The sequence below is a fragment of the Toxotes jaculatrix genome, chromosome 19, assembly GCF_017976425.1.
Source record: "Toxotes jaculatrix isolate fToxJac2 chromosome 19, fToxJac2.pri, whole genome shotgun sequence".
In the NCBI taxonomy this organism is placed as follows: domain Eukaryota; kingdom Metazoa; phylum Chordata; class Actinopteri; family Toxotidae; genus Toxotes; species Toxotes jaculatrix.
The window spans coordinates 8,456,091-8,480,079 of record NC_054412.1 but is presented as its reverse complement, the minus strand read 5'-3'; the positions used below and the strand labels follow the sequence as shown (position 1 = coordinate 8,480,079).

The following is a 23,989-nucleotide window of genomic DNA, read 5'->3' as shown; positions in this document are numbered from 1 at the left end:
AAAATATATGACAGGACAGTGGAGTATGTGAAGCTCAGCAAACACACTGTGTTACATACATTTGTATGTTAAATATAAGATGTTATCTTAGTTCATTTATGATTTTTGTGGGAACAATAGAGGTTGACTAGCTGTTTTCTGTCATAAGGACAATTTGACATAGGCTAGTCCACATGCTTAATGGACAGGTTGGGAGCGAACCTGCATATGATGAGATGTGCTGTGAAGTTATGATGGGGTATTACTCCATCTACTGGTCAAGGAGGGAATAGAAGGACCATATAGTGTCTGTCACCCGCTGATGGTTGGCATTATTTTCTACCCACCACAGCCTCATGGAAACATTACAGAGCAGAGTGGCATTAATTTATATACAGAAAAAAAACACACCATAACATATTTCTCTCTCCTCTGACCTCCTATAATATCTTAGTTTGCGTGGTGTTGTCCAACAATAGCAATAGTTACTGCTCAGGAGATTGATATGACATTGATTCATCAGTGCAAGACATTTAGAAACCGCTCACTGTTCTGTATGATTTTTATGACACACCAGTGATATAGTATATCCTTCTTTGTTGCCTACATTCTTGAAATCCTTACAGAAAGCTAATTAAGTTGTTAACATCTGCACACTGTAATTTCCCACCACTCTGCCCAAATGGCATTTTGACAAAGCCATGAACTTTAGCTATAAAGCACAAAGAATTTCTCCTCCACCTGTGATCAGAACAGTCCGTTACCCTCCAGTTACACTAAAACAGGACACAATGGCCACACATACTATTTTGCAGTGTTGTGGGTGTTTGCTGGTTATTTTGGACAGGTTTTACAGCAGAGCCTACAATTAAAGGAAGTTCAAGCTTTGGTTGAGTCATTCTCTCTCTCTCTCTTACTATTTGCCAGTGAGAAGGCTGAACGTAGTCAACATCTTAATATAACACACTCAAAGAGACTTTGTCCAAAAGTCAAATATCCAGTCCTACTAAGTGGATTTATAGGTTGACTTGACTAATGTTAAGGTTCTAATTAAGATGAAGGGTGGCTTATGATAACCTCTGGAGAGTAAAATTCAAAGCTGATGGGGCAAATGGGCTGGTCTACATTAGATACATACCAATAAGACTATTCGCATCCTCCCTTCTGACTGTACTGATGACCTTGCAGATTTGGCTTGGAGTGGATTAAAACAATGCTGAGTGTGGGTTCAAGGCAGAGTAACATGAACAGTTCATTTTCATTCACTGTATCCTGATTTGTCATGGATGGAAAACAAAAGCCTCAAAGTAAAAACTCTTAGTGCATTGAAAGAGTATCTGTTTCTATCTTATCAAACGAAAATGTTTTTATTGGATCTCTCCGACTGAGAAGGGACCAGACGTCCAATGCAGGCACTGCTGACCTGGCAGACACTGTGGAAAGACTGAGCTTACTAACAAAGATGCTGCAAATCAGAACAGGCACATGTCCACATACTCACTCAAAAATGCTCCAGAGTAGCATATTTTTTCGCATCATTACAACTCAGTATTAGAAGCACTTAGGGTATTGCCACCATCAGTTCCAGCTGTGGTTTTTCCTTTAACACCCATTCCAGACCCAGGACCTGTAATTGCTGGTGCAGCTAATGGCAAAACTGTCGCGTGTGGTCTCTGTGGTGGAGAGAAAAAAATATGAGAGAGATTACAATATTTATCGTTGCTGAAAGGAACAAAAATTATTGGTATGGTGGATGTTCCTTTGGTTAAAGCTGAAGAACTGAATCCTACGGCGCTAGGGTGATACTGTTTTACATTAATCAACCTGAAGGAAATGATGGGAGAGGAAGTGATTACAGCAACACCCCGTCTCCCCACCTCCAGGATCTCTGTCCTGCATAGATAAGCCACTCCTGTGGCTAATTTCAAGCAGAAAAGCAGGAAATGTGACAGTGTAGTTTTCCGCTTCCATAAACAAGACGACTGCCAGAGTTAGTCGCCAGTCCTGTGTGCCTCTGGGCTGAGTCTCCCTCTGAGGGAGACAGACATACTGACAGAGAAAAGTGAGCAAGGGACGAAAGACGGAGAAAGTGAGAGAACAGGAAAAAGGGAAGGCAGAAAGACAGGAAAACCCATCAGAAGAAAAGAAAGTCAGACAAGAACTGACAGAAGAACAGGAGAAGGGAGAAGAGGAGAGAGTAAAATACACACTGAGTTGAGTCTCTCTTCTTCTCCTCTAGCCCTAACAGAACAGATAAAGTCATGGCCGAGAACAACACAAATCTCTTTGTGGAAATACTTCAGTCTTTCGATGCCGGTGAGTTTTTTCTAATTTCCTGTCTCTTTTAGCTGGTTTTCTTCATGTGGTCTCTCTGATTGGCACTGTTGTTCTCTCAGGAATTCACGCTTTAATCGCCCTTGGAATAGATCAAATATGTGGGTCTGGTTACTTCTAAAGACTCCTTTATCAAACAACTTGGAATATTCAAAAAAATAGTTTTTGGTTTCTAGGAACACTTCAAATTTATAAGGAACTGTTTTCTCAGTGTTTTCCTCAGTTTTCCCAAATGTCATTTCCAGATGACTTTTGACCAGTGTCTGCTTTCCCCTTTCCTAAAGTCACAGAAAAAAACTGCTGTGGAAATATGGGCTGGTAGCAAAATAGGTTCAGTCTTTTTAACATTTAACTGTATTGAAAGGAAATTGATTTGTTTTCCCTGGCAGAAGTCCAACAGGATTTGTCCCAGTCGCTGCATTTTCTCTCTTCTCGCAAGCATGCTCACGTTGGCAATACAGCTTCCAAGGCAAGAAACAGTGAGCAAAAGTCGGTGCCTTTTTTTGTGGGAAAGAAGTGCAATCAGTTTGTTGTCTCCAAAAGACTTGCTCTGGTAAACATGAAAGACGAAAGCCTGCTATTATTTTGTCAAGATGCACCATCGTGTAAGACAATGCTGGCAATCCTCCATTTGTTACAAACAGATGTTTTTTGTAATCTTGGTAAGGCCATAGATTCTAATTAAAATTCCTTCCATTCCCAGGGGACAATAAAAAAGACTGCTATTAAGGATAAAGTGCATTTAGATGTCTTATATGTACATAACTATTTTTAAACTCTTGTCCCACAGAAGGATCCTGAACAGTAGTTATTGGATGAGATTTTTTTAAAAAAAGCAAAGCATTTAGAAACCAAGAATTTGGAGCATGTTTGTTTAGTATCAATGAAAAATATAACCTGCAGCACAGACCATAAAATATCTACGTTTTTGATATATGTTTCTCTCTTCACAGTCCCTCTGATCATAGCTTTTTTTGTGTCCATGGCGGTGGGCCTGGTCTTGGGAGCCCTAGTTTACGTGATCTTGACCTGGATGTCCCGACGCAGAGCAGGCTCTGCCAGCATCACCCGCCGCCCACCTCGACGATCCCGCAACGCTTCTCGCAACCGTCCGGGTTTTAACCGCAACAGCAGCTACGACCGGCGCAGCAACAACAGTTTGGTCAGCGCTGCTTTCAGCTTCCACCGCCAGACGTCCTCTCCAGATCACCTTGACCCACTGGGGCACAAATCCAGCTTCAGGGCCTCCACCTTCCACCCTCTTCTCCAGTGCAGCCAAATTGCAAGGGAAGCAGAGGAGGGAAGCCAGACCACACTGCCTCGTACACCGACTCTGAGCACGACGTCTGGATCAGCTCAAACTGCAGTCCAGCCAGCTGCTACCCCACCCAGACCCGAGTCATTCTGGGGGAACAACGCCCTGAGGGGTATCCATGCTACACAGACACCACCTCCAGCTTATGAGAGCATTATAAGAGCGTATCAGGAAACATGCACCTGAGAAGAGTGAAAGCACCATGCTGACACTAACTGATGAGCCCAGAGTTGTAAATGGATTTACAAATGATATTGGACAAAAACTGTGTTGATTTATATAACCCAGGTGGAGCTGGGTGGAGTGAACAAGGCAGTCAAGGTCAACTGTGCGTCCTGCTCGACACAATAACAGTCTCAAACAATGATCAGTTTTGTATGTCTTTTGGTTAGTTAAAATATATCTTGTGCTGACAAAAGCATACTTGCCTTTCATCATTCAGTACTGATGTAAAATATTTAAAAGCTGTTATTTGACACTTTCAGAAATGTGGCAATGGCTGCTTATTGTAGGAACCAAAATTATTCCTCTTCAAAATGAGCAAAAATGAGTCTGTATTTAATGGTGATTGACACTAATGTATGCTGGCATCGAATCTTTGTTTAGTTTAGACAAAGCAAAAATCTACAAAACACACTGTTGGCTGGGCATTCATGATGCAAGGCAAGACTTCTGCTTTGTCCCTGCTGATCATCTAATAACTATGCAAAAGAGAAAAGGATTGTGTATGTACCCCAGAGGAAGACGAGTGTTTGTGTGTTAACCTGTAATTAATAAATTCTCGATGTGTCATTGACATATCTATTCAAAACCTAGTGGAGACAGCTTTGAACTCATTTGATGTTTTAATTGCTGCCTCACACATGTTTTTTACAGAGCTGTGGTGCGTGGCTGTGTGTGGCATTCAAAGCAATTTTGTGTATGTGTTTGCATGCACAGTGCGTGTGGGCATGAGAGAGAGAGAGAGAGAGAGAGAGTGAAAAAAGGGCATTAGGTGCAAGAAGTTTTTGTATGTTATGTATGTCTGAATGTGATTTGCCAAACTATGCTCATAAGTTAATATAATAAAAGCAAGAATCAAAACACATGACAAATGATTTTTTTTACAAAGCTTGGGGGGTGTTCAAATAACAAATAAATACTACCATAGAGACGTTTCTTCAGTTCCGTTTTTGTTGTGTCATTCAAATGCAATGAAATTTTGCTTTGTGTTGTTGTCAATTAGCAGACACAAAAATTGAAATACACACCCACAAGCTTTTTATTGCATGGTTATTGTTTTGGACCACTGTATACTCTGCCAGTGTTTATTATTGTGTGTAAATCCTTATATTAGTTTAAAGTTTAAGTTCAGTCTGACCACAGTTTTTTTCCTTATGGGGGAAGTGATACACTGCAGTAAAGTTTGGTAGGTGAAGGACACTGGTGTCTTCAGAGCCCCTGAGCTTCACGGGACCATAGGAAGACCTGCTCTCCTCACAGCACAAACACATTACCACAGAGATTTCACTGCACGCTGAGTAAATAAAAACGTCTTCTGAATTACACACAATGAACAGCATACGACTGTTATCTTTCTGATAATAATATGAAATATTTTTGTTGATCGCCTTTTCCCCCTTTTTGGCGTTAGTTGCGGTCGATGACGTATTATTTGTGAGACAAGTTTCCGTGGTGTTTATGAAGAGCAGACGCTGCATTGGGAGGAAATATTACGGGAGACCTTTTAAAACGTGACCGTCGATAAATAAGGTAATGTCACTGTTCAACAGTGAAAACGAATCGGCACGAAAAGCTTTAGCTAATCAGTCAGCTGGGCAGCTTACAGGTAGTACGCTCTGAAAACGACACGTTAGCCAAACGCTAACTCTGTAGTAAGTTAATGTTTAAGGTTAATTTAGCTTTGTGTGTAATGGTAACGTTTGAGTTGTGAGTGTCACAAGGCTTGCTTTAGTGTAGCCTAAGACTGAATGATGGGATTAGACTGACTGACAATCGCAACCGGTTTAGTTATTCCGAGTTAACGCCAGCTAAGTTGGGCTAACGTTAGCTAAGGGACTTGTGAAAGAGTTGATGCCTCATATTAGTTAGTTGACTGTAGGTGCCATAAGTCATTAATTACACGTTGATTAAATGTTAGTACTGTGCGCCTGTTTGGTCACTGGGGCCTTGTAGTACCAGTGTAGTTTTGCATCAGGTAACTTAGACGTATGTGTTTCATTAAATCAGCTTTAGCAAACGTGCTACTGGCTAATTTGTAACGGGAGTTTGCAGTGTGAGATAAGCCCTGGAGGCTGGTCTCCAGTAGCGGTCTAATTAATGCAACTTAACCTGAACCTACTGGGGGACATACAGGCGGAGGATGTCTGCTGCAGCTCTTCGTTTGATCCACTGTCGGAGATTGAGCACAGCTGGGCCACCTGGAGTGAAGAAAGTGCTTCAGTGGAAAGATTTAAGTGAGTTAATGGACCTAAATGTGCCTACGTGTACGCTGCCTCTTGTCTACAATCTCATTGACCTAATTACTCTAAATACATGAGTTCAACCAGTATGCTTTTATGTAAACGGGTTTAAAACCTTGGTTGATATAGATTTCTTTCTGCTGAAATGTAGGGAAGGTTGCTAAAGTAACTGGCGCAGTTGTCTTGGGGTAAGTCACAGTATTCACATGCAAGTTTTAAAACTTGGCTTCTAAACAGCAAAATCTGATTGGTGCAGTTTGTGTGAAATGCCTCAGCTTACCCATTATCTTTCTGCAGGGGCTGTCTTTTTATTACATATGAGGTCATGGCCTTGGACAAAGCTGTGACCATTGACACTAGTGCAATTTTTCAAGAGAAGTACAAGTCTTACATTTATCTGAGAGCCACGCCTTCAGATGAAAAGGAGAACCTTACTGCAGGTAATGAATGTACTTCATCGAGCCTTCATGTCCCAAGAGGGAAGTTATGAGTCCCTTTTAAAATTAAAAGAACAGGAACATTCTGTGATTTCTTTTTAGATTTACAGTTTCTGAACATTGCCCTACATCCCTAGACTGCCCGGATGACATCTGGAAATGTGCTGAGTGGCTTAATTTATTTCTTGTATGAGCACACAGCCATAGCAAGTTTGTCATGTCCAGGTGCCCAGTGACATCTGTGATCACTACTTCCTGTCATTCCTTCCTTCCCCTCCCTACTATCTTTCCTGCCTGAATATTTGGGTCAGTCTGTTGGCTGATCTCACTTCCACATGTCAAGGTTCACTTATGTAATGGAACAGTCACCAAGCAACCTATACTGAGATACCAACTAGAGGCCACTACTACAGTAATAGTTTATCTTGGTAGTGTAAATGTAATCCTGATATTGTAGTAGGTGGTGTTAGTTAATTATTTTTCATTGTGTGTGTGTGTGTGTGTGTGTGTGTGTCAGGACTTACAAATAAAGCAAGGAGGGAACTTCATAAAGCAGCTCGGCGGTTTTTGGAAATATCCTCAAGGCTTTTGCTGCGATCACTAGATGGTAAGAAAGCAAAAGTTGCCTTTAAACCTTTTCACCTTGTTAAAAGAAGCACAAATGTTTTATTCTCTGAAAACTATATTTGATTTGTTCCCATTCCTTTAACTCTCTATTAATCACTTACTCCCAAAATTATATTCCAGCCAGATCTCTAATAAATTAACTTTTGACCTTTTAATAATGAACAGCTGCCAAACTGATGGCACGAGGTTTGCAACCACAAGGTTTGTAACAAGCTGTTGTAATAATCTAAAGGTGGTGCTGTAGATCCTGATAGTTAGTCATTGTAGACGGAGTTTGAATGTTATTAGAGTGTGTCCTTGGGGATATTTGTGCACCGTCTTTCTCTTTGTTCTCTAAATGTTAAGCCAATCAGTTTGTTCTGTATCTTTTAGAGCACTTTAGTCATGTAGATGCAGACCCACATGAGGTGGCATTGTGGGTCCTGTTGAAGAGGACACAGTCGGCCAATACAGCCATCAGACTACAGGCTGTACAGGAGCTGGCAGATAATCACCACTGGCACGGTAAAATATAAAACGATCATTGCATATCATTTTAGGTTTATATACAACAAGTGAAATGAGGAGAGATTAGGTCACGCCTGTTGTCAATGTTGCAGACTACCAGTACCAGACAGCAGCCCAGATTATAGACCAGAGAACAGCAGTGGGCCTGGCCCGAACTCCTCAAGTAGACCTGCGATTCTTCCTGCCTCCACCCACGCTACCTGATCTGGAAGATGTATGTATCTCAGTGAAATCGATTACATGCCTGTCAATCCTTTGCCTCAGCTTTACCTCACACATGTATATAAGATGTAATTATATAAGTGTTGACATCTTCTTGACAGGGTATGTCAGCAGAGGATGGACTGAGGCACCTACTGGCATCTCTGCCTCTGTCTGAGGTGGACAAATGTGTTCAGTACTTCACCTCACTGGCCCTCAGAGAGAGTACTCAGTCCGTGGCAGCACAACGGGTAATCATGACATGGATGGGTGCACACATGTACTCATGTCTGAAGTCTCTTGTATGCCCAAAAAGTTTGAAAACTCAAATCTCTTTCTCATGTTGCAGGGTGGTCTTTGGTGTTTTGGTGGCAATGGGCTGCCCTACGCCCAGAGCCTCACCTCTGTCCCCGCAGAGAAGGTGGAATCGTTCTGTTTACAGGCTCTTGTACAGCACTCAAAGGTAATGATGACCATTGTGCACCTGAATGTGATTTGGTTTGGAGGAGAAATTGTCTGATTCAAACTGATTATAATAATCATAGAAGTGCATTCTACAGCTTGTTCCTCTCCCCCAACAATTTAAAAGCAGTTCAAGTAAAAATTATTTCAAGCACAAAGCACTCTTTGTTTTTGTTCAGTTCATTCATGGCTGGCGTGGCTCTTGTCTGCATGCAAGTACTTACAGTGCTGAGTACACTAATTAAATTTCATTGTTTTTTGGACAGAAACAGCCATCTCAGTGAGTTGTGGAGAATGTAACTGATACTAAAGTAAGGTGAATAACTGCTCTGAACTTACTGGAAAATGTGCTTCTTGTCTGCAGGTCCAGAGCCACTGTGACCACATAGTTGCCAATGGGGGCCTGCAGCTCCTCCAGAGGGTTTATCAGCTCCGTAGAGACTCCCTGAAGATTCAGAGGAACATTGTTCGTATCATAGGAAACTTGGCGCTCAATGAGAGTGTTCACCAGGCCATAGCTCAGTCTGGTATGCAATCTTAATTGGGTGTACTGAGGATATTATTAAAAAGACCATCTAAAGCCTATTTTTTCATGTGCCTATTTCATCTACAGATTACCTATTACACACTTTTTTTGTCATCATATCTATCAATTGCTTGTCAAACTAGACATGCTTGACAGTATTCATACTTGTGTTTGTTTTTCTGTTTTTAATACTCTTTTTTTTCTCCATTTCTTCCTTACGTATGTAACACCTTCAGGCTGGGTCTCTGTCCTGGCTGAGGTGATGCAGTCTCCTCATGTCATGCAGGCGTCTCATGCAGCGCGCGCTCTGGCCAACCTGGACAGGGAGACTGTGAAAGAGAAGTACCAAGATGGCGTCTACATCCTCCATCCACAAACACGTGGCAAGTAGGAAAACAGTTCATTCCTCTTGTCACATAATTTTCGGAATTAGTTTAATTTTATTTTACACTTAAACCAACACTTATCTTTGACGTTTTCATTTCCAGCCAGCCAATCAAAGCAGACGTGCTCTTCATCCATGGGATTCTCGGGGCAGCTTTTAAGACATGGAGACAGAAGGACCGCAATATGTTAGAGGAAGAGAAGGAAGCAGGAAGCAGCGATGACTACACAGAGTGCTGGCCAAAGGTAAGAAATCCACCTGATTCCTCTAATTACTGTAGAGTATAATGGATCACCAAGAAGTGTCTTCCTATGTTTTTCCTACTGCAGTAAAGTGAAACGGACTATGGATTGGTCTTTCCGGCTACTGAATAGTGTTTGGTTTGCTCAGTAAATGTGTCTTACACAGATTTTGATTAATCTTGAGGAAATCATCTCTCACTGTTGTTCTTCTGTATTCTTGTGTCCTCTGTTATTGACAGTCATGGTTGGCTGCTGACTGTCCAAATCTGAGGGTACTATCAGTGGAGTACGACAGTCACCTCAGTGACTGGATGGCCAAGTGTCCTGCTGAGAATCAGAGGTAAAGAACCTGCAGTTCCTTAAAATGTACACTGGTGTTAGAGTGTAAATATTCTGGGAAACATTTTTTGCTTAATCTGATTAAAGCAGTCATGATGTTGGACAGGCTGAGCAAAATATTAGAATTATTACTCTTTGTTTAGCAAAATCAATAAGTTCTCATAACTCAGATTACAATCTTCCCATACTTGTACAGTCCTGCAAATGTTCCAGTATTTATTACACACAATTCCAACAGGATATCAATGAGAAAACTGTTGATTCATTCTTTCATCTCTTCAGGAAGTCCTTGGCCTACAGAAGTCGAGAGCTGCTAAAGAAGTTAAAACTGGCAGGCGTTGGAGAGAGGCCTGTGGTCTGGGTAGCCCACAGTATGGGAGGTATTTTGTCAGACTTTTCCTTCCACAAGCATTTGAGATTTTAACTCAAATCCCTTGAATACAACATGAAAAACAAGTGGCTTAGTCTTTTTTCACACTTGCACATACATATGATTGTATATGTCTGGTTTAAAATTTCTGACTGTATTCTCTTATGTTTGATTATTTTTTTCCATCAGGATTACTTGTGAAGAAGATGCTACTGGATGCTGCAGACGACCCAGATATGCACGGGCTTTTAAGAAACACCAAGGGCATTATGTTCTATAGTGTTCCTCACCATGGGACTTTTATGGCTGAGTACTCGGTCAATGTCAGATATCTCCTCTTTCCCTCTATAGAAGTCAGAGAACTTTGTAAAGGTAAGTGAATAAAATGAATTCTAAGGTCCAAAGCTGTTTGTGTTGCATAGCAATGCTTCAATATCTACTGTGAGTTGTTGTCTGTGTGTTTTAAGACTCACCAGCACTCCGTGACCTGAACGAGAACTTCTTGAACATGGCCAAAGAAAAGGAATTCAAGGTCCTAAGCTTTGCAGAGACGCTGCCAACAAACATTGGTCCCATGATCAAGATACTGGTGGTGCCGTCACAATCAGCGAGTAAGTAACTCGAATGCACACTGGAAACATGGAGACATTTTAATTTGTGATGTATAGTTTAAATGGGAGCAAATGAACACAAAGAGCATAGATCTTGCAAGCTGTATGTCTGCAGTCTTTTTCCTTTAGCTCTTACCTTGAGGCTGCTCTGATCTGGTTTCAGATCTTGGCATCGGGGAGCTAATCGAGGTGGATGTAGATCATCTCAACATCTGCAAGCCAGAGAAGAAGGACTCATTCCTGTACAAACGCAGCCTCCAGTTCATCCAGGAAGCACTGCAGAGCCACATCAACCACTGAAACATATGAACGAACACACACGCACACACACAGATGCAACCTACTGTATACTTGAAATGGGGGAGAGCACTGTCACCCACCCACACCCAAACCAAATGGAAATAAAACTGCCTCTCCTTGTTGCACACTTACATCAATAGCCATTAATTTGATCACAGTATAATTAGGGAAATTAAATCTATATTACATTGATATATGTGAAGAGTTGTCAGTTGTTAAGATATTTTGTTTTCCTAATGATTCTCCGAGATTGGTCTCTCTCACTATTAAGTCAGATGAATTTTAAAACCTTTTATTTGAATTTTTAAAGAAGACAGTTAATATGTTTACAGTTCAGACAATGAAAATGTGTTTTAGATTTTTATTTTTTTCCCATTTCATTTCAGCCTTAGCAGTTTAACTTAGCTTATTGTGCATAATGCACATACTGTATTTAGTTAAGATGCACTGGCATGTTGTTGCCACTCATGCTCCTCTCACTTTTGACCAGAGCAGTGGTTTAAGATTTTATTTTTATATTTGTATTTTATTATAACTACAGTATGACAGTCATATTGTGTGCCAAAACATTTTCCTTCCTGAGCCTTACCTCAAATGAACTTGTATTAATATTAGTTCAGGTTGCTTTATTTATTTGTATGGGACTAATCAAGCAATTGTTTTTTAACTTCCATGTGTTTGTAGTGCAAACTGCCACTGGCAATGCTGACAATGAATAAATGTCTGAAGTTGGAGGCTTTATTTGACCTGTCTACACATTGTGTTGTACTGCCTTTCCTCCTTCCGCAATATGACCATATAAAATGTGACAATATATCAACAATAAATGTGTCCACTGTCAGAGATATTTGCTGTATCTCCCTGTCCGTATGTGCATGATTTTATGCACTAAACGTCTGCCCCATGATTGGCAGCTGACTGGACATTTGCACGAATGAGCAGGTGTACAAGTGCTGCTATGAAAGTGCTCGATGAGTGTATTTACGTATATTTACGCCACATGCCCAGTTTTTCTATTGAGGAAGATTGTCCCTCGGAACATACCGTACGTCACCCCGCGGTGCTGTGAGAAGTTAGCAGCTAGCAAGTTTAAGTCCGTCTCTGGTCTTTTTTTTTTTTTTCTTTACTTCTTAACTAGAGCGTAGCCAGGTATGTAAACATTTACTAGTAACTTGTTTTATATATTATTTGAAAGTCACAGCAGTAAGCAGAATATCCCCGGTGAAATGTACTTTAGTGCTAACGTTAGCGCTAGCAAGCTAATCGGTCTAAAACAAAAAGGTTTGCTTTACACATTAGCAAACTGTTCGTTTTCCTAAGTAACGTTAACATGTGTTAAGAAAATAATCTCAAAGAAAAAGGCGAAGGTCCAAACGCCTAACCTTCCTCTTTTTGCTCTACGCTTCTTTATTGGTATTCACTCTTGTGTTTAGCTTTTCCTACGTTAGCTGCGTGTGTTTGCACAGAAGCTACATCTCTGCTTTATTGTGCTGTAGGATCTGAGCTCCTCAGTTTTTCCCGACTGCGGATTTCTCTGCACTTGTGAATATGGTCAACGTACACAAAGGTGTCCTTGTTGAATGGTAAGGAACGCTTAAAGTCTGCCCATAATTATTTGCTTTTTAGTCATGTAATGCTGGCGAAGATGATGTGCTTCCACTAATCCTAGGGTGTTAGCCAGTGATAAACCACAACCCATAAAGTTACATACTGTACCCATACAGTTTATCTGAGTTTGTAATTCTATCCATGAATTTACTGAATTTAATGACATACGGTAGTTTTGCTTTGCTTCCCTCTGGTTAATCACCCAGTGATCCTGCCATGAAACAGTTCCTCCTCTACCTGGATGAAACCATGGCCTTGGGAAAGAAGTTCATCCTCAAGGACCTTGACGACACACATCTCTTCATCCTGGCAGAGGTGGTTCAAACTCTCCAGGAAAGAGTCGGCGAGTTAATGGACCAGAATTCATTCCCTATCACGCAGAAATAACTTTAATTTCAAGAGAACTAGCTATTTTTGGACTTTGACCTCTTTGGGACAGAGATATCCAAACTGTTCCACAAAGGGCCGTGTGGCTGCAGGTTTTTGTTCCAAGCAAGCAGCAGCACACCAGACTTGATTCATGTAATCAACTGAACTCAGTCTCCAGGCAGTTGATTGGTCAAACTGTGTGGTCTTGATTATTTTGAACAAAAACCTGCAGCCACACGGCCCTTTGTGGAACAGTTTGAACACCTCTGCTTTAGGATTCATTAAATGAACACTGCTGTGTTTTAAATGCAGACTGAAATGGAGCAGTTGCTCCTTTTGTGTTACAAAAATGTGAAAAAAAAAACTTAAGTAAAACAACAGGGGCTTTTTGATTTTTGGTTGCACAGTGCCTTGTAATGTTTGTCTTTTGTGTATGTATTGAATAAATTTTATTTCTTGATCTCTGTTCAAACTGCTTATTTGTATTGCCGTGTGTATCTGGCACTAATAGTAACCCTTTCACTTTTTCAACATTCATTAAATTTGTACTTGACAGTACTTGATCCAGTTTAGATGACCACGAGAGATGTCTGAAATCTGTCTGTAACTGTAAACTATAAGCCTCCTTGAAACAATTTGTAAAAATTGTAAAATTACATCACACACAACATTTAAGTAAAATTCATAGGGGTTAAACACAACATACCTTACACCACATCTTCTTTAATTAGTATTTCACAGAATAAAGGGGGTGCACCGTTCCTGGAGATACTGCAATACCAGGTCGATGCGTGGAGTGGACGGAGCAAGCTCCTATTCCATCTCCCTGTTCCAAAAATCAATTTAATATATGGTCCCCGGGTAGGGGACGTATCAGATATTAAACTGATAAGAACAGATACTACACTTGATCTTAGCCAAAAGGCCGAGAAGCGATGGTGAATGTCGGTACGAGTAGGAGGGTTATTCTCCTCCCTCCACCTCTCACTCATGGTTCAACATGATTTCAATTATTATAATAAGGAAAAGGAAAAAAACTACCAGCAACAAGTAGAAGCACAGTTTGACGTTTTAAGCCTCATCGGCACCAAAGACTACACACGACTGAAAACTATTACGGAACATTCGGGAAATTAAACCGTGTCAATGCCATCACGTGACATGCTTTTGCCCAATGAGCGATCACTACGACAGAGTATATTAAACTCGCATTTATAGCTTCAGTTGCGATTTGAGCTGTTTTTATTCGGTCAAACTACATGATTGAGATTTTGTAAAACTATTTCTGACACCGGGATCGTGTGTATGGGTAGAAATAATAAAGGATTCTCTTAAATACGTGTGTTTACATTTTAGAGCTAAAGGGCTCACAGAGATAAGCTGAGATCTGCCGGCCCCTGGTGAACAATCAGGAAATTGCACTAAAGCCTGAGACTTGAACGGCTGGCCAGTAAACTATTTACACCGTATTACGTTTAAGTACACGTTTAATTTTCTTTAATTTCAATTAGATGATCAATATGAGGTCCTCGTGACATGGTCAACAGGGTGAGATTTCTGAAATTTGTCTTTAACTAAACTATAAGCATCCTTGAAACAATACCAGGGACAGTGTTGTGAATAGAAGAAGACTGTGTAATCCTCTAAATGGATAAAGTCAAATAAATGTAGCTGGAAAAAAAGCTGTAGCACGTGAAATGACAGCTTGTTGGAGGTGCCTACTGACTTATTGCAAAGATTTTCTATAGATTAATTTGTAAAACTATATCACACTCCACATTTAAACGGAATTCACAAAATAAGTCACTGAGAATAACACATTATACTCACATATTCAGAATCTATTATAATTATTATTTTACAGAGACAGGGGGTGCACCGTTCCTGGAGATACTGCAATACCAGGTCGATGCGTGGAGTGGACGGAGCAAGCCCCTATTCCATCTCCCTGTTCCAAAAATCAATTTAATATATGGTCCCCGGGTAGGGGACGTATCAGATATTAAACTGATAAGAACAGATACTACACTTGATCTTAGCCAAAAGGCCGAGAAGCGATACTGACCGTAGGTACGAGGAGGAGGGTTATTCTCCTCCCTCTACCTCTCACTCACGGTTCAACATGACATCAATTATTATAATAAGGAAAAGGAAAAAAACTACCAGCAATAAGTAGAAGCACAGTTTAATGTTTTAAGGCCAATCGGCACCAAAGACTACACACGACTGAAAACTATTACGGAACATTAGGGAAATTAAACCGAGTCAATGTCATCACGTGATATGCAACTGCCCAATAAGCGATCACTACGACAGAGTATATACAATTCTTATTTACAGCTTCAATGGCGACTTGGTTTGTTTGTTTATTCGGTTAAACTACACGATCGAGATTTTATAGAACTATTTATGATAACAGGATCGTGTGTATGGGTGGAAATAATCAAAGTCCGTGTGTTTACATTTGAGAGCTTAAGGGCTCACAGAGTTACACCGAGGTCTGTCTCCCCCTGGTGAACAATCAGAAAAGCTGCTCTAAAGCCTGAAACTTGAACGTCTCTCCAGTAAACTATTTACACCGTACTACGTGGAAGTACAGTTAAACTCAATTCCTTCAATTAAATTGTGCAATTAAACCACGGATATGTAAAAAAGACCCAGAGCAAGATAGCAGCGAATAAAAAGGTAAGTTACAGATAAACACAACATAACACGAACCACATTGTTATAAATATTATGTCACAAAGTGAGAAGGGGGTGCACCTTAGTGATGGGAATTCCGGCTTTTTTTAGAGAAGCCGGCTTTTTCGGCTCCCAAATGACTCTTCAGATTAAATTAATTTACTATCAACAATAATGTAAAAATATGCACAAAATTAATTACTCTTGCAGACTCTGTTCTCTGCAAGACCAGGTGGAGTGGACAGAGCAAGCCCCTATTCCAGCTCTGTTCCCAAGAACAGATACCACACTTGATCTTAGCCAAAAGGCTGAGAAGCTATAACCACTGTCGGCACGAGTAGGAGGCTTCTCCTCCGTATATACCTCTCACTCATGGTTCAACATGATGTAAAAAACTACAAAAAGAGCCAGGGCCATACCCATGCCCCCCAGAAAAAAACTACCAGCAACGTGTAAAAGCCCAGATGTTTTAAGACCAATCGGCACCAAAGACTACACAAGACTGCAAACTGTTATGGGACATTAGGGAAATGACACCGGGTCAACTTTATCCCGTAATATTCTACTGCCGGTTAAATGGGAAATTTAGTTCAACTGTGTACGTTTTCTGCTGAGAAAAAAATGTCTTGCGCTCTGTTCCTAACGTCAGTGGATTTGTAGAGATTAAACCTTTATTCTGAAGAAATATGGAACTGTGACCGGAAGTCTTGTTCCTGGGTTTACCTGGTAGTATTGACACCGGAGGCAGTGACCAAACCATGGACGAGTATCAAACAGAAGAGGAGGTAGGTTTGATATTTTAAGCTAGTTATTGCATGCATTTTTTAATTTGCTACAAAATTCTGTCTTTGAAAAATTACAACTAACAGATAATCTGTTTGCCAGAAAAGTAGAAGGCGAGCAGATACGTCGACTGGCTAGCTTAAACTGCAGTTTTGTTTTTCACTTAACAGACTGCGTTTGTCGTTGAAGAAGTCAGCAAAATAATCAAAGAGGTAATATTCATGTCTTCTAATTTATCCTAAAACTTTGGTTTTTATCGGCTCATTCCTACCGCTAGCTACCAACTTTTTTTTTTTTAACGATCCGCTGGTTGGTTGCTAAGGAACAACCAGCAGCACAGTTGCTAGGCACCGGCCACACGATTCATAGTGTACACGAGATTTTTAGTACAATTTTTATCTAGTAGTTTGTTGGTTATCTTGAATTATATGACACGGATTACAAAATCATATTTATAGTACGCATTGGCTGTTATAGTGTCATTTTAGCGGTATTACAAGGACCGGCATTGTGAATGTTTATGTTGTTAATTAAACACAACTGTTTAAATTTTCTCTGTAGTCAGTAGAAGCAGCCATTGGAGGAAATGCCTACCAGCACAGCAGAGTAAACCAGTGGACCACCAGTGTGGTGGAGCAGTGCCTCAGTCAACTTAGCAAGCTGGGAAAGCCTTTCAAATATATTGGTATGTGATGTGCTGCCTCAGAAATAACATGTTGGTGGTTCTTGTGCTCTGAAGTTGGTACTTAAAGACAGTATTCGTGTTTTCCCTTAGTGACCTGTATCATCATGCAGAAAAATGGAGCAGGCCTGCAAACAGCCAGCACCTGTTTCTGGGACAACTCTACTGATGGTAAAATAAAACACCTCCATGTACACACATCCTTTGAAAAATCTTGAATATGCTCCAAGAGGTGTTTTCTGAGTTATGACAGTAAAACAGTTTGTGTGAGAGTCTTGTGAATGAATAAACAGATAAGAGTCTTGTGGTAATTTTGTTTACAGGGGAGGACCAGTTATTAGTTCAAGTGTCCAAGGCAGTAGAGATGTGAATTTGATGTTTTCCCCCGTCAGCTAATATCAGTGTGCTCTTGAGCAAGCTTTATTGTCTTAAAAATGTTTTAGTTAGGCTTTTGAGTGGTCCACTGTCAGAAGGTGGTTGTATTCTCTGTAATTCAAATGTGTAAATGCAACTGATGTCACTGAATTTATTGTGTATTTCACCCAACAGGAAGCTGTGCGGTGAGATGGGAGAACAAGTCCATGTACTGTATTGTCAGTGTTTTTGGGCTGGCCATCTGAACCTACTACCACGTATCTTAAGTGTTTCAAGTGTGTATGATTTTGTGTCTTTTTGAGAACCAGCATTAAATTCATTAAAACAATACTATTCTCTACATACTTTGCTTTATTTACAGGTGACATGACAGACTGCTACATGTACAACTTTTATCTCATAAAGCAACAAAAATTCCAAGAACCTCCAATATATCAAGACTCACAACAACCTCATGTAACCACCTTGAACCAACAGAAACTACATTCACACTGATCAATCATGTTCGTTTTATGTCATAGCATTTACAATTTTGAGACTGCAGCCCATTTAGAAGAAAACAACGATGTGAAGACAAGGCACCATCTTGATTAGTGTACATGTGGGAATATTATTTGTGAAGAACAGACACGCATTTGTTTTGGCTGTTTTTTTGGCCATAAGCTCCAATTTCATTAAACAAAGGAAGGGGCATCAAATCTCACATTGGAGGCAATTTAAAGAAAGACACTGAAAAAAGTTTACTCAAAATCATATGTTCTACATAAGGCAAAATATATTTGGCCAGTGCTATAATCACTGTATGTGTTGGGCAAAGAAATGTTTTAACATAACAGATCAGTAGTCTATTAACATCATGTAAAATCCATGCAAGTCATCAAAATCCATCCATCCAAGTTATCAGATAATACAGTATCAAATGTCGACACTTTTACGGCAAAATAAATAAAATTCTTAAGCAAGTGCAATTACAAAGCTGCTTTCCAAGGAAAGAATTGGTAAGAGAAGTGGTAGGTCGTACATACTCCCCTTAAGGCTCTCTCCCCTTAAGGCTCTGCTCTTTGTTTTTTTAAAAACATGTCTGAGCACAAAGAGGATTTGTCAACAGCAAACCCTGCTATGGCACATAAGTTCCCCATTCATGAAGCATGCCAGTGCTGGCGAGCCACAGTGTACTGCTGCGGCTGCTGCAGCATGAACTTCTGTGACTTTCTACCACCAGTATAATGTTACTCAGCTTTGGTCAGATTTATGCGTTCTCGTTATTCTCAGACCGTCAGAGAGCGGAAAGGAGTGGCAAAAATAATGCAGTGTAAGTATAGAAACACAACAGTGGTCCAACACAAAGCATTAAAAATAACATTGATTTCAGACGCACAAAAAAAAAATCCCAATTAATATTAGCACCTTCCCCAATAATTTTTAACTAAGATTGTGAAGAAGGATGGAGGTAATGAGGGAAAAAAAAGTTTACAAATTGGTAAAAATTGTATTGTTTTACATCAGTGTCTGTTGTTTTCAATGAAACTGAAAGAATAAACAATGGAGCAAAAAAGTCTGAGAGGCTATGTGCCTCAACTTTCTGTAAAAAGTACAGTACATTCAGTAGACATGGAACTTATCTTTTTAAAAATATATTTATGTACACTTACAGTATCATTCCATACTACCAATCAAAATACTCCTTATGTACACATACATGTGATAGTTTGTTTTGTTTGAAAGTACCTTTATAATTTACAGCCACAGGTCCATCAGTCACTGTCACTCTCATCCTGGTACTTGGTGGCTGCTTTGATAGCACGTCCGTTTTGTAAAGGCATGTCTTCATAATCACTGCTTTATGAAAACAAAGAAACATCAGTGGGTTTATGTGTATAACCTGCCAAACTGTGAAGAGTAAGAACACAAAAAAGCCAGCAACACCTTAACCTATTTGCACAGTGTGCTGAAGTTTGCCTTCAACTTTTAATTCATCACAGAATACTAAGAATACCAGCTAAACCGTTTAAGCCGAGAGCCAAATGATAGACTTACCCATATATCACTTCATCATCTGAGTCATTTAGCATGGAGAAAGCAGGATTATCCTTCAACTGGGAATCTGGGAAATTAAACAAAACCAGGTGTGTTGATATATTTGTTCATTATTTACTGCAAAAAGAGAGAAGAATTAGTAGACACTGTTCTGTATTACTTACCATAAAGGGCATTTTTGGAGGGGGAATACACAAACGCTAATGTATACAAGTAAAAGTTGAGTAGGCCGTAGAAGGATAAAAATTCAGCTGGTATGTCTGGAGTTAAGGAATAAAAACTTGTTATTTAAGACTGTAAAATGTTATATCACATGATATATTTATGATGAAACTGTGTTTAAAAAATAGAAAGGATATAGTTTTGGTAATGAGTAGACAATTCAGCCACAAAATTGTCTTGAAGAGCCCTGGCACCAAACCTCAGGTAGAGAATGACCATGCTGGAGGAAGAAAGAGCAACAAAAGCAATCGGATCAATTTAAATAAAACTCTTAGAGAGGGTGCTTTTAGCTGTTTAGTTTTAGTTTTCTGTTTTTTCCTTTCCCACAAACACACCTTATAACGAGCACCACAAAAGTCAGGGCAGTCAAAAACTTCAGCCGGAGATCTAGTGTTTGAAAACATGCAGAACATTAATGTTATCACAGTCAAATGTTGAGCTGAATCACAAAGAGAGAGGTGTGGTATGGTGTTATACCTGAGTATGGCATGTTCTTGAGTTCGGAACAAGCTCTGACAATCAGGAAAATCAGGTAGAGGATGTAGAGGGAAACTACTATCAGGAAGAAGACCTTCATACCCTGGAGAAATAACACGGGTCTTAACTTCTCCATCTTCAACTCTAACTTCATAAGAATGATCCAACACATTTCTTGGAGCACCATTAGAGGTAAGAGTCTTACCTGAAAGTTCACTATATCCACTTTATACTGATAGGTGGGATCCTGGAGTTCATTAACCCTGCAAATTCAGACAAAAAGAGTGGATCATTTCAGTCCTGTTGTAATTCAGTTTGAATCGAACTCAGTTTGAATCAGTGAGGTGTGACTTACGTTTGCCAAATGCCCAGTGTAACCGCTGAGAGCCAAAGAAGACCCACAATGATCATCTTAGGAAGGTAGAACGTCATGCATTTCCTCTCACCCTGTGGAAGCAACATAAAACATAAGAAATAATATTCATCACTAGCTAAAATGGAGGGGGGGCATTAAAGCATGGGAATAATACTGAACCCACCTGAACCCTTATGCCATGGTAGACACAGAGCCAGAAGAGCAGAAGAGCACACAGGAACAGAGCCTGAAAGAAAGCATCCAACGTTCCTGGAAACCAGCTGTTCACCAGGAATGACAGCGGGAAGAATGGGTCTGAACAAAAAAAGCAACAAAACTCAATCAGCAACACACCTGAACATGAAGAAGAACTATACAGGACACAGGTAATATTTGAACTTGACATATAGAACCCACTATTCTTTCTCTGTCAACCTACTGGGAATACCGATGAACACATAAAAATTTAATTATAAAGTCAAACGTAGCGATAGGAGGACAATTATTGAAGCTCACCATTGTAGAGCAGCAGCAAAGGGAGCAGGATAGACATCCACTTTTGCTCTATGCCCCAGTCCCTCATAGAAAATTTCCTCAGTGAATGAGCAAACATACACTGGAACATGCAAAAAAAGAAAGTGTTATCAGTCACGCTGTATTGTGGAAAAGTAAGTTTAAGTTTTCTGCTTTACACTTATCATCTTTTGAAATTAATTTAGATGAAGAATCCCTGGAGTAACCAGTGCTCTTACCGTCACCATGAAGGTCAACACCACAAAGACAAACCGGAACCAGATTTCTACTTGTGAGAAGGTGGGATTGTATGTTTTCCACTGCGGAGGAATTAAAAAACAAAAACAAACCAAAAACAAGAAGGAATAAAAATAAAATCCAATGCAGCAACAGAAAAACAGAAAAATACTGCAGAATTTGTTTTAAGAGTTGGAAGAAAAATTCTGCCACTGTTTGTCACTTACCACGAACTTGACCTTGATGTCATATGTGATATTTTCAAGGCCCTTGAATCTGACCAGAACCTGGTACTGGGTGTAGTTCAGATAGCCCAGATGGAGCACAACGATCTCGTCACATTTCTTTAAGGAGACAAAAAAAAGTGCATAATAAATGATGTCTTATAAACTCACACTGATGTGCTGCTTGCTGCTGCCCGACTAAATGGTTAATGACAGCCCTGCATAGTGTGAGAGAGAAAGGGAGATGACTGGGCTGCTGATTGACACTTACAGTTCCGCAGTGTAGCGTTCGCGATTTCTGGTGCACATTGTTGGTCTGCATCACGCTGGCGTCCTGCATCACTCCCTTTAGGTCAACCTTGATCTCGAAAGGCTGCTGGAAGTCTCCCACTGACACAGACAGCAGTAAGAACATGGTGTTATTAACAAGCCAAGTATGTCTGCAACATAAAAGATAAAAGATACGCTGTCTGTGTTATGTGTCGCCCGGACACACTCAACCACACTTAACCAGTTGTTATCTGTAACTCAGTGTGTGTTCTTACTATTGCTGTTTTGAGCCTGTATCACACAGGTGAGCCATAGCTGCTGGTTGTAAGTGGTGAGGGGAGGAGAAACTAGATTGAAGGGCCCAGTCTGAAAACATACAATGAAGGACATCATTAATATGTTAATTATTATCAATAATAATTATCATAAATGCCAATCCTTAAAACACACAAGAGAAAATTCCAGTAGGAATACATCTCTCTGTACAACATGGCACAAAATGGACTGCTCAAACCCAACAATTTAATAAGCTACTAAACAAAATATTGGTTGGTCCAGTTTTACATTTCTCGACCAATCAGACGTGATGAAATCATGTATAACAAAGCAGACAGAGTCTCTCAAAACATATACGTGTCCCATCATTCAAGTGCCTGGCAGCTAAAAACTACAAAAAAGACTGACACTATACACCCTTCTGTCTCAGAAATATCTTACCTTAACTGAGAGATTTTTTCCCAGTAACTGATCACCACTGTGCTCTTGCTCAACAATAATCCTGGGACCTACAAAAATGAAGAAAACACAAATACATTTTCTTCAATGTGATGTAGAAACCTCCTTAACCTTGAAACTAAAAATAAATATGGACAAATCATGTCTGTAGACTAACTTAAACATCATAAGACGAGTTTGAATTAACTGGGCATGAAAGTTTTTTTCTGCATGAATGTGTGTGCATGAAAGTGTGTCTGACAGTAAAAGATTGGACTTTCAAGAAAGGAGCAAAGTTGTGGTGTAATACTCTGTTATCAGAGCTTGATAACAGCAAGTGATGATGAGACAGAATGACTCACTCACAAAGCTAAAGTCTGACTCAAAATGAGTTATGATCAGAACCAAGTTTTGGGGGTGTTGGTGCTGCAGTAATGTTCACCGTACCTGCAATCCCAATGAAGACTGTGAGGCCGAAGCAGATCAGGAACACCACGAAGACCAAAACAAAATGTCTTTTGGACAGGGTGTAGAGCCGCATAGGGGCCAGTCTGTCACAGGGAGACACTCGTTAGGGTTAAAACAAACTCGCTAGTCACCGGAGCTACAAGACGAAAGCAGGAGAAGCAACACTCTGTAAACAATATTTGTTTTGTGGTTGATGCTGTTAGCCAACAGCCTGTTGTAGAGCTGCGGATATGTCAACACTGCTAGCTTGCAAGCTACTTCATACTAGCAGTAACATATGGCAGGAGAGAGCGCCACGGTGGGTTTTAACACGTATCCTCACACCTTTAGACATCAGTGACACAGCTCGAGTGTATCCGAGAGTATAAAATCTGGCACTTACAGCTCCATTTCTGTCAGTTTGAAGCCTCGGGGGGCGAGAGGAAGCGTTAAAAGTGAATCTACATCCGTAAACCCACATCAGTCTGCGACAACTGGAATGCAACGTCACCGAATGGGCGGAGCCGGGTCACGTGGCGCCGGCGAGGAGGAAAGGGAACGAGATGAAGGGACTTGTTTGAGGGAGTAGGGCGCAAGGTGGGAGGACACACTCCGTGCTGCTTCCTCCTCCGTCAGATATCCTGTACGCGTGTTCAGTCTGTGAAGCGGTGATACCACTCCTCAGCATTAGGTCTATACAATTTATATGTGAAACTATTATTGTATTTAGGCAAAAGGAGACAACATGGCCCTGGAAAGAGACCAGACGCTGTGTAAAAGGTATATGAAGATGTATACATGTGTATAAAGACATACAGTCTATGGCAGAGACATGTGAAGGTCCCTTTCTACTGTGAGACATGCCATCCAGAATCAGAGATACATAATTCTGTATCT

At 40.3% G+C, this 23,989-nt stretch overlaps 5 protein-coding genes and 3 non-coding genes across 14 annotated transcripts; 4 read left to right on the top strand and 4 right to left on the bottom strand.

The window, feature by feature from the left end:
- Positions 1 to 1,930: 1,930 nt before the first annotated feature.
- On the top strand, positions 1,931 to 4,786 carry myct1a (myc target 1a). Its single transcript, XM_041064716.1, has 2 exons — positions 1,931 to 2,295; positions 3,267 to 4,786. The coding sequence occupies exons 1-2, from the start codon at positions 2,241 to 2,243 to the stop codon at positions 3,812 to 3,814; spliced, it is 603 nt and encodes a 200-aa protein (XP_040920650.1). The 5' UTR covers positions 1,931 to 2,240; the 3' UTR covers positions 3,815 to 4,786.
- Positions 4,787 to 5,293: 507 nt separating this feature from the next.
- Positions 5,294 to 11,838, top strand: serac1 (serine active site containing 1). 3 transcript variants are annotated; one of them, XM_041064713.1, is made up of 17 exons: positions 5,294 to 5,380; positions 5,984 to 6,084; positions 6,242 to 6,278; positions 6,388 to 6,530; positions 7,045 to 7,134; positions 7,527 to 7,658; positions 7,754 to 7,875; positions 7,985 to 8,113; positions 8,212 to 8,325; positions 8,689 to 8,851; positions 9,087 to 9,237; positions 9,339 to 9,480; positions 9,717 to 9,817; positions 10,099 to 10,196; positions 10,376 to 10,558; positions 10,654 to 10,797; positions 10,961 to 11,838. In XM_041064713.1, exons 2-17 carry the CDS (start codon positions 5,991 to 5,993, stop codon positions 11,095 to 11,097), a joined length of 1,980 nt encoding a protein of 659 aa, XP_040920647.1. In that variant the 5' UTR covers positions 5,294 to 5,380; positions 5,984 to 5,990; the 3' UTR covers positions 11,098 to 11,838. The 3 variants fall into 3 exon arrangements, with proteins under 3 accessions (XP_040920647.1, XP_040920649.1, XP_040920648.1); XM_041064714.1 differs by having other exon boundaries at positions 5,300 to 6,084; XM_041064715.1 differs by lacking the exons at positions 6,242 to 6,278; positions 6,388 to 6,530.
- A 302-nt stretch (positions 11,839 to 12,140) lies between these two features.
- Positions 12,141 to 13,534, top strand: gtf2h5 (general transcription factor IIH, polypeptide 5). 2 transcript variants are annotated; one of them, XM_041064496.1, is made up of 4 exons: positions 12,141 to 12,246; positions 12,594 to 12,680; positions 12,912 to 13,136; positions 13,322 to 13,534. In XM_041064496.1, exons 2-3 carry the CDS (start codon positions 12,646 to 12,648, stop codon positions 13,090 to 13,092), a joined length of 216 nt encoding a protein of 71 aa, XP_040920430.1. In that variant the 5' UTR covers positions 12,141 to 12,246; positions 12,594 to 12,645; the 3' UTR covers positions 13,093 to 13,136; positions 13,322 to 13,534. The 2 variants fall into 2 exon arrangements, with proteins under 2 accessions (XP_040920430.1, XP_040920429.1); XM_041064495.1 differs by having other exon boundaries at positions 12,912 to 13,534.
- A 286-nt stretch (positions 13,535 to 13,820) lies between these two features.
- On the bottom strand, positions 13,821 to 14,011 carry LOC121200130. The gene has a single exon (XR_005896498.1). It is a non-coding gene; the product is annotated as a U2 spliceosomal RNA (small nuclear RNA).
- A 931-nt stretch (positions 14,012 to 14,942) lies between these two features.
- On the bottom strand, positions 14,943 to 15,133 carry LOC121200140. The gene has a single exon (XR_005896508.1). It is a non-coding gene; the product is annotated as a U2 spliceosomal RNA (small nuclear RNA).
- A 758-nt stretch (positions 15,134 to 15,891) lies between these two features.
- On the bottom strand, positions 15,892 to 16,076 carry LOC121200141. The gene has a single exon (XR_005896509.1). It is a non-coding gene; the product is annotated as a U2 spliceosomal RNA (small nuclear RNA).
- Positions 16,077 to 16,483: 407 nt separating this feature from the next.
- Positions 16,484 to 17,926, top strand: dynlt1b (dynein light chain Tctex-type 1b). 3 transcript variants are annotated; one of them, XM_041064848.1, is made up of 5 exons: positions 16,484 to 16,541; positions 16,710 to 16,751; positions 17,101 to 17,224; positions 17,315 to 17,392; positions 17,771 to 17,926. In XM_041064848.1, the coding sequence occupies exons 1-5, from the start codon at positions 16,515 to 16,517 to the stop codon at positions 17,839 to 17,841; spliced, it is 342 nt and encodes a 113-aa protein (XP_040920782.1). In that variant the 5' UTR covers positions 16,484 to 16,514; the 3' UTR covers positions 17,842 to 17,926. The 3 variants fall into 3 exon arrangements, with proteins under 3 accessions (XP_040920782.1, XP_040920784.1, XP_040920783.1); XM_041064850.1 differs by lacking the exon at positions 17,771 to 17,926 and having other exon boundaries at positions 17,335 to 17,390; XM_041064849.1 differs by lacking the exon at positions 16,710 to 16,751 and having other exon boundaries at positions 16,486 to 16,541.
- Positions 17,927 to 17,932: 6 nt separating this feature from the next.
- On the bottom strand, positions 17,933 to 23,601 carry tmem181 (transmembrane protein 181). Of its 2 annotated transcripts, none has more exons than XM_041064846.1 (17): positions 23,496 to 23,601; positions 23,093 to 23,196; positions 22,649 to 22,716; positions 22,207 to 22,297; positions 21,933 to 22,051; positions 21,665 to 21,781; positions 21,440 to 21,520; positions 21,204 to 21,303; positions 20,872 to 21,002; positions 20,688 to 20,779; positions 20,538 to 20,595; positions 20,333 to 20,435; positions 20,191 to 20,242; positions 19,993 to 20,075; positions 19,798 to 19,887; positions 19,634 to 19,700; positions 17,933 to 19,435 (listed from the first exon to the last, which is right to left on the bottom strand). In XM_041064846.1, exons 1-17 carry the CDS (start codon positions 23,501 to 23,503, stop codon positions 19,351 to 19,353), a joined length of 1,449 nt encoding a protein of 482 aa, XP_040920780.1. In that variant the 5' UTR covers positions 23,504 to 23,601; the 3' UTR covers positions 17,933 to 19,350. The 2 variants fall into 2 exon arrangements, with proteins under 2 accessions (XP_040920780.1, XP_040920781.1); XM_041064847.1 differs by having other exon boundaries at positions 17,933 to 19,432.
- Between the last annotated feature and the right edge of the window lie 388 nt (positions 23,602 to 23,989).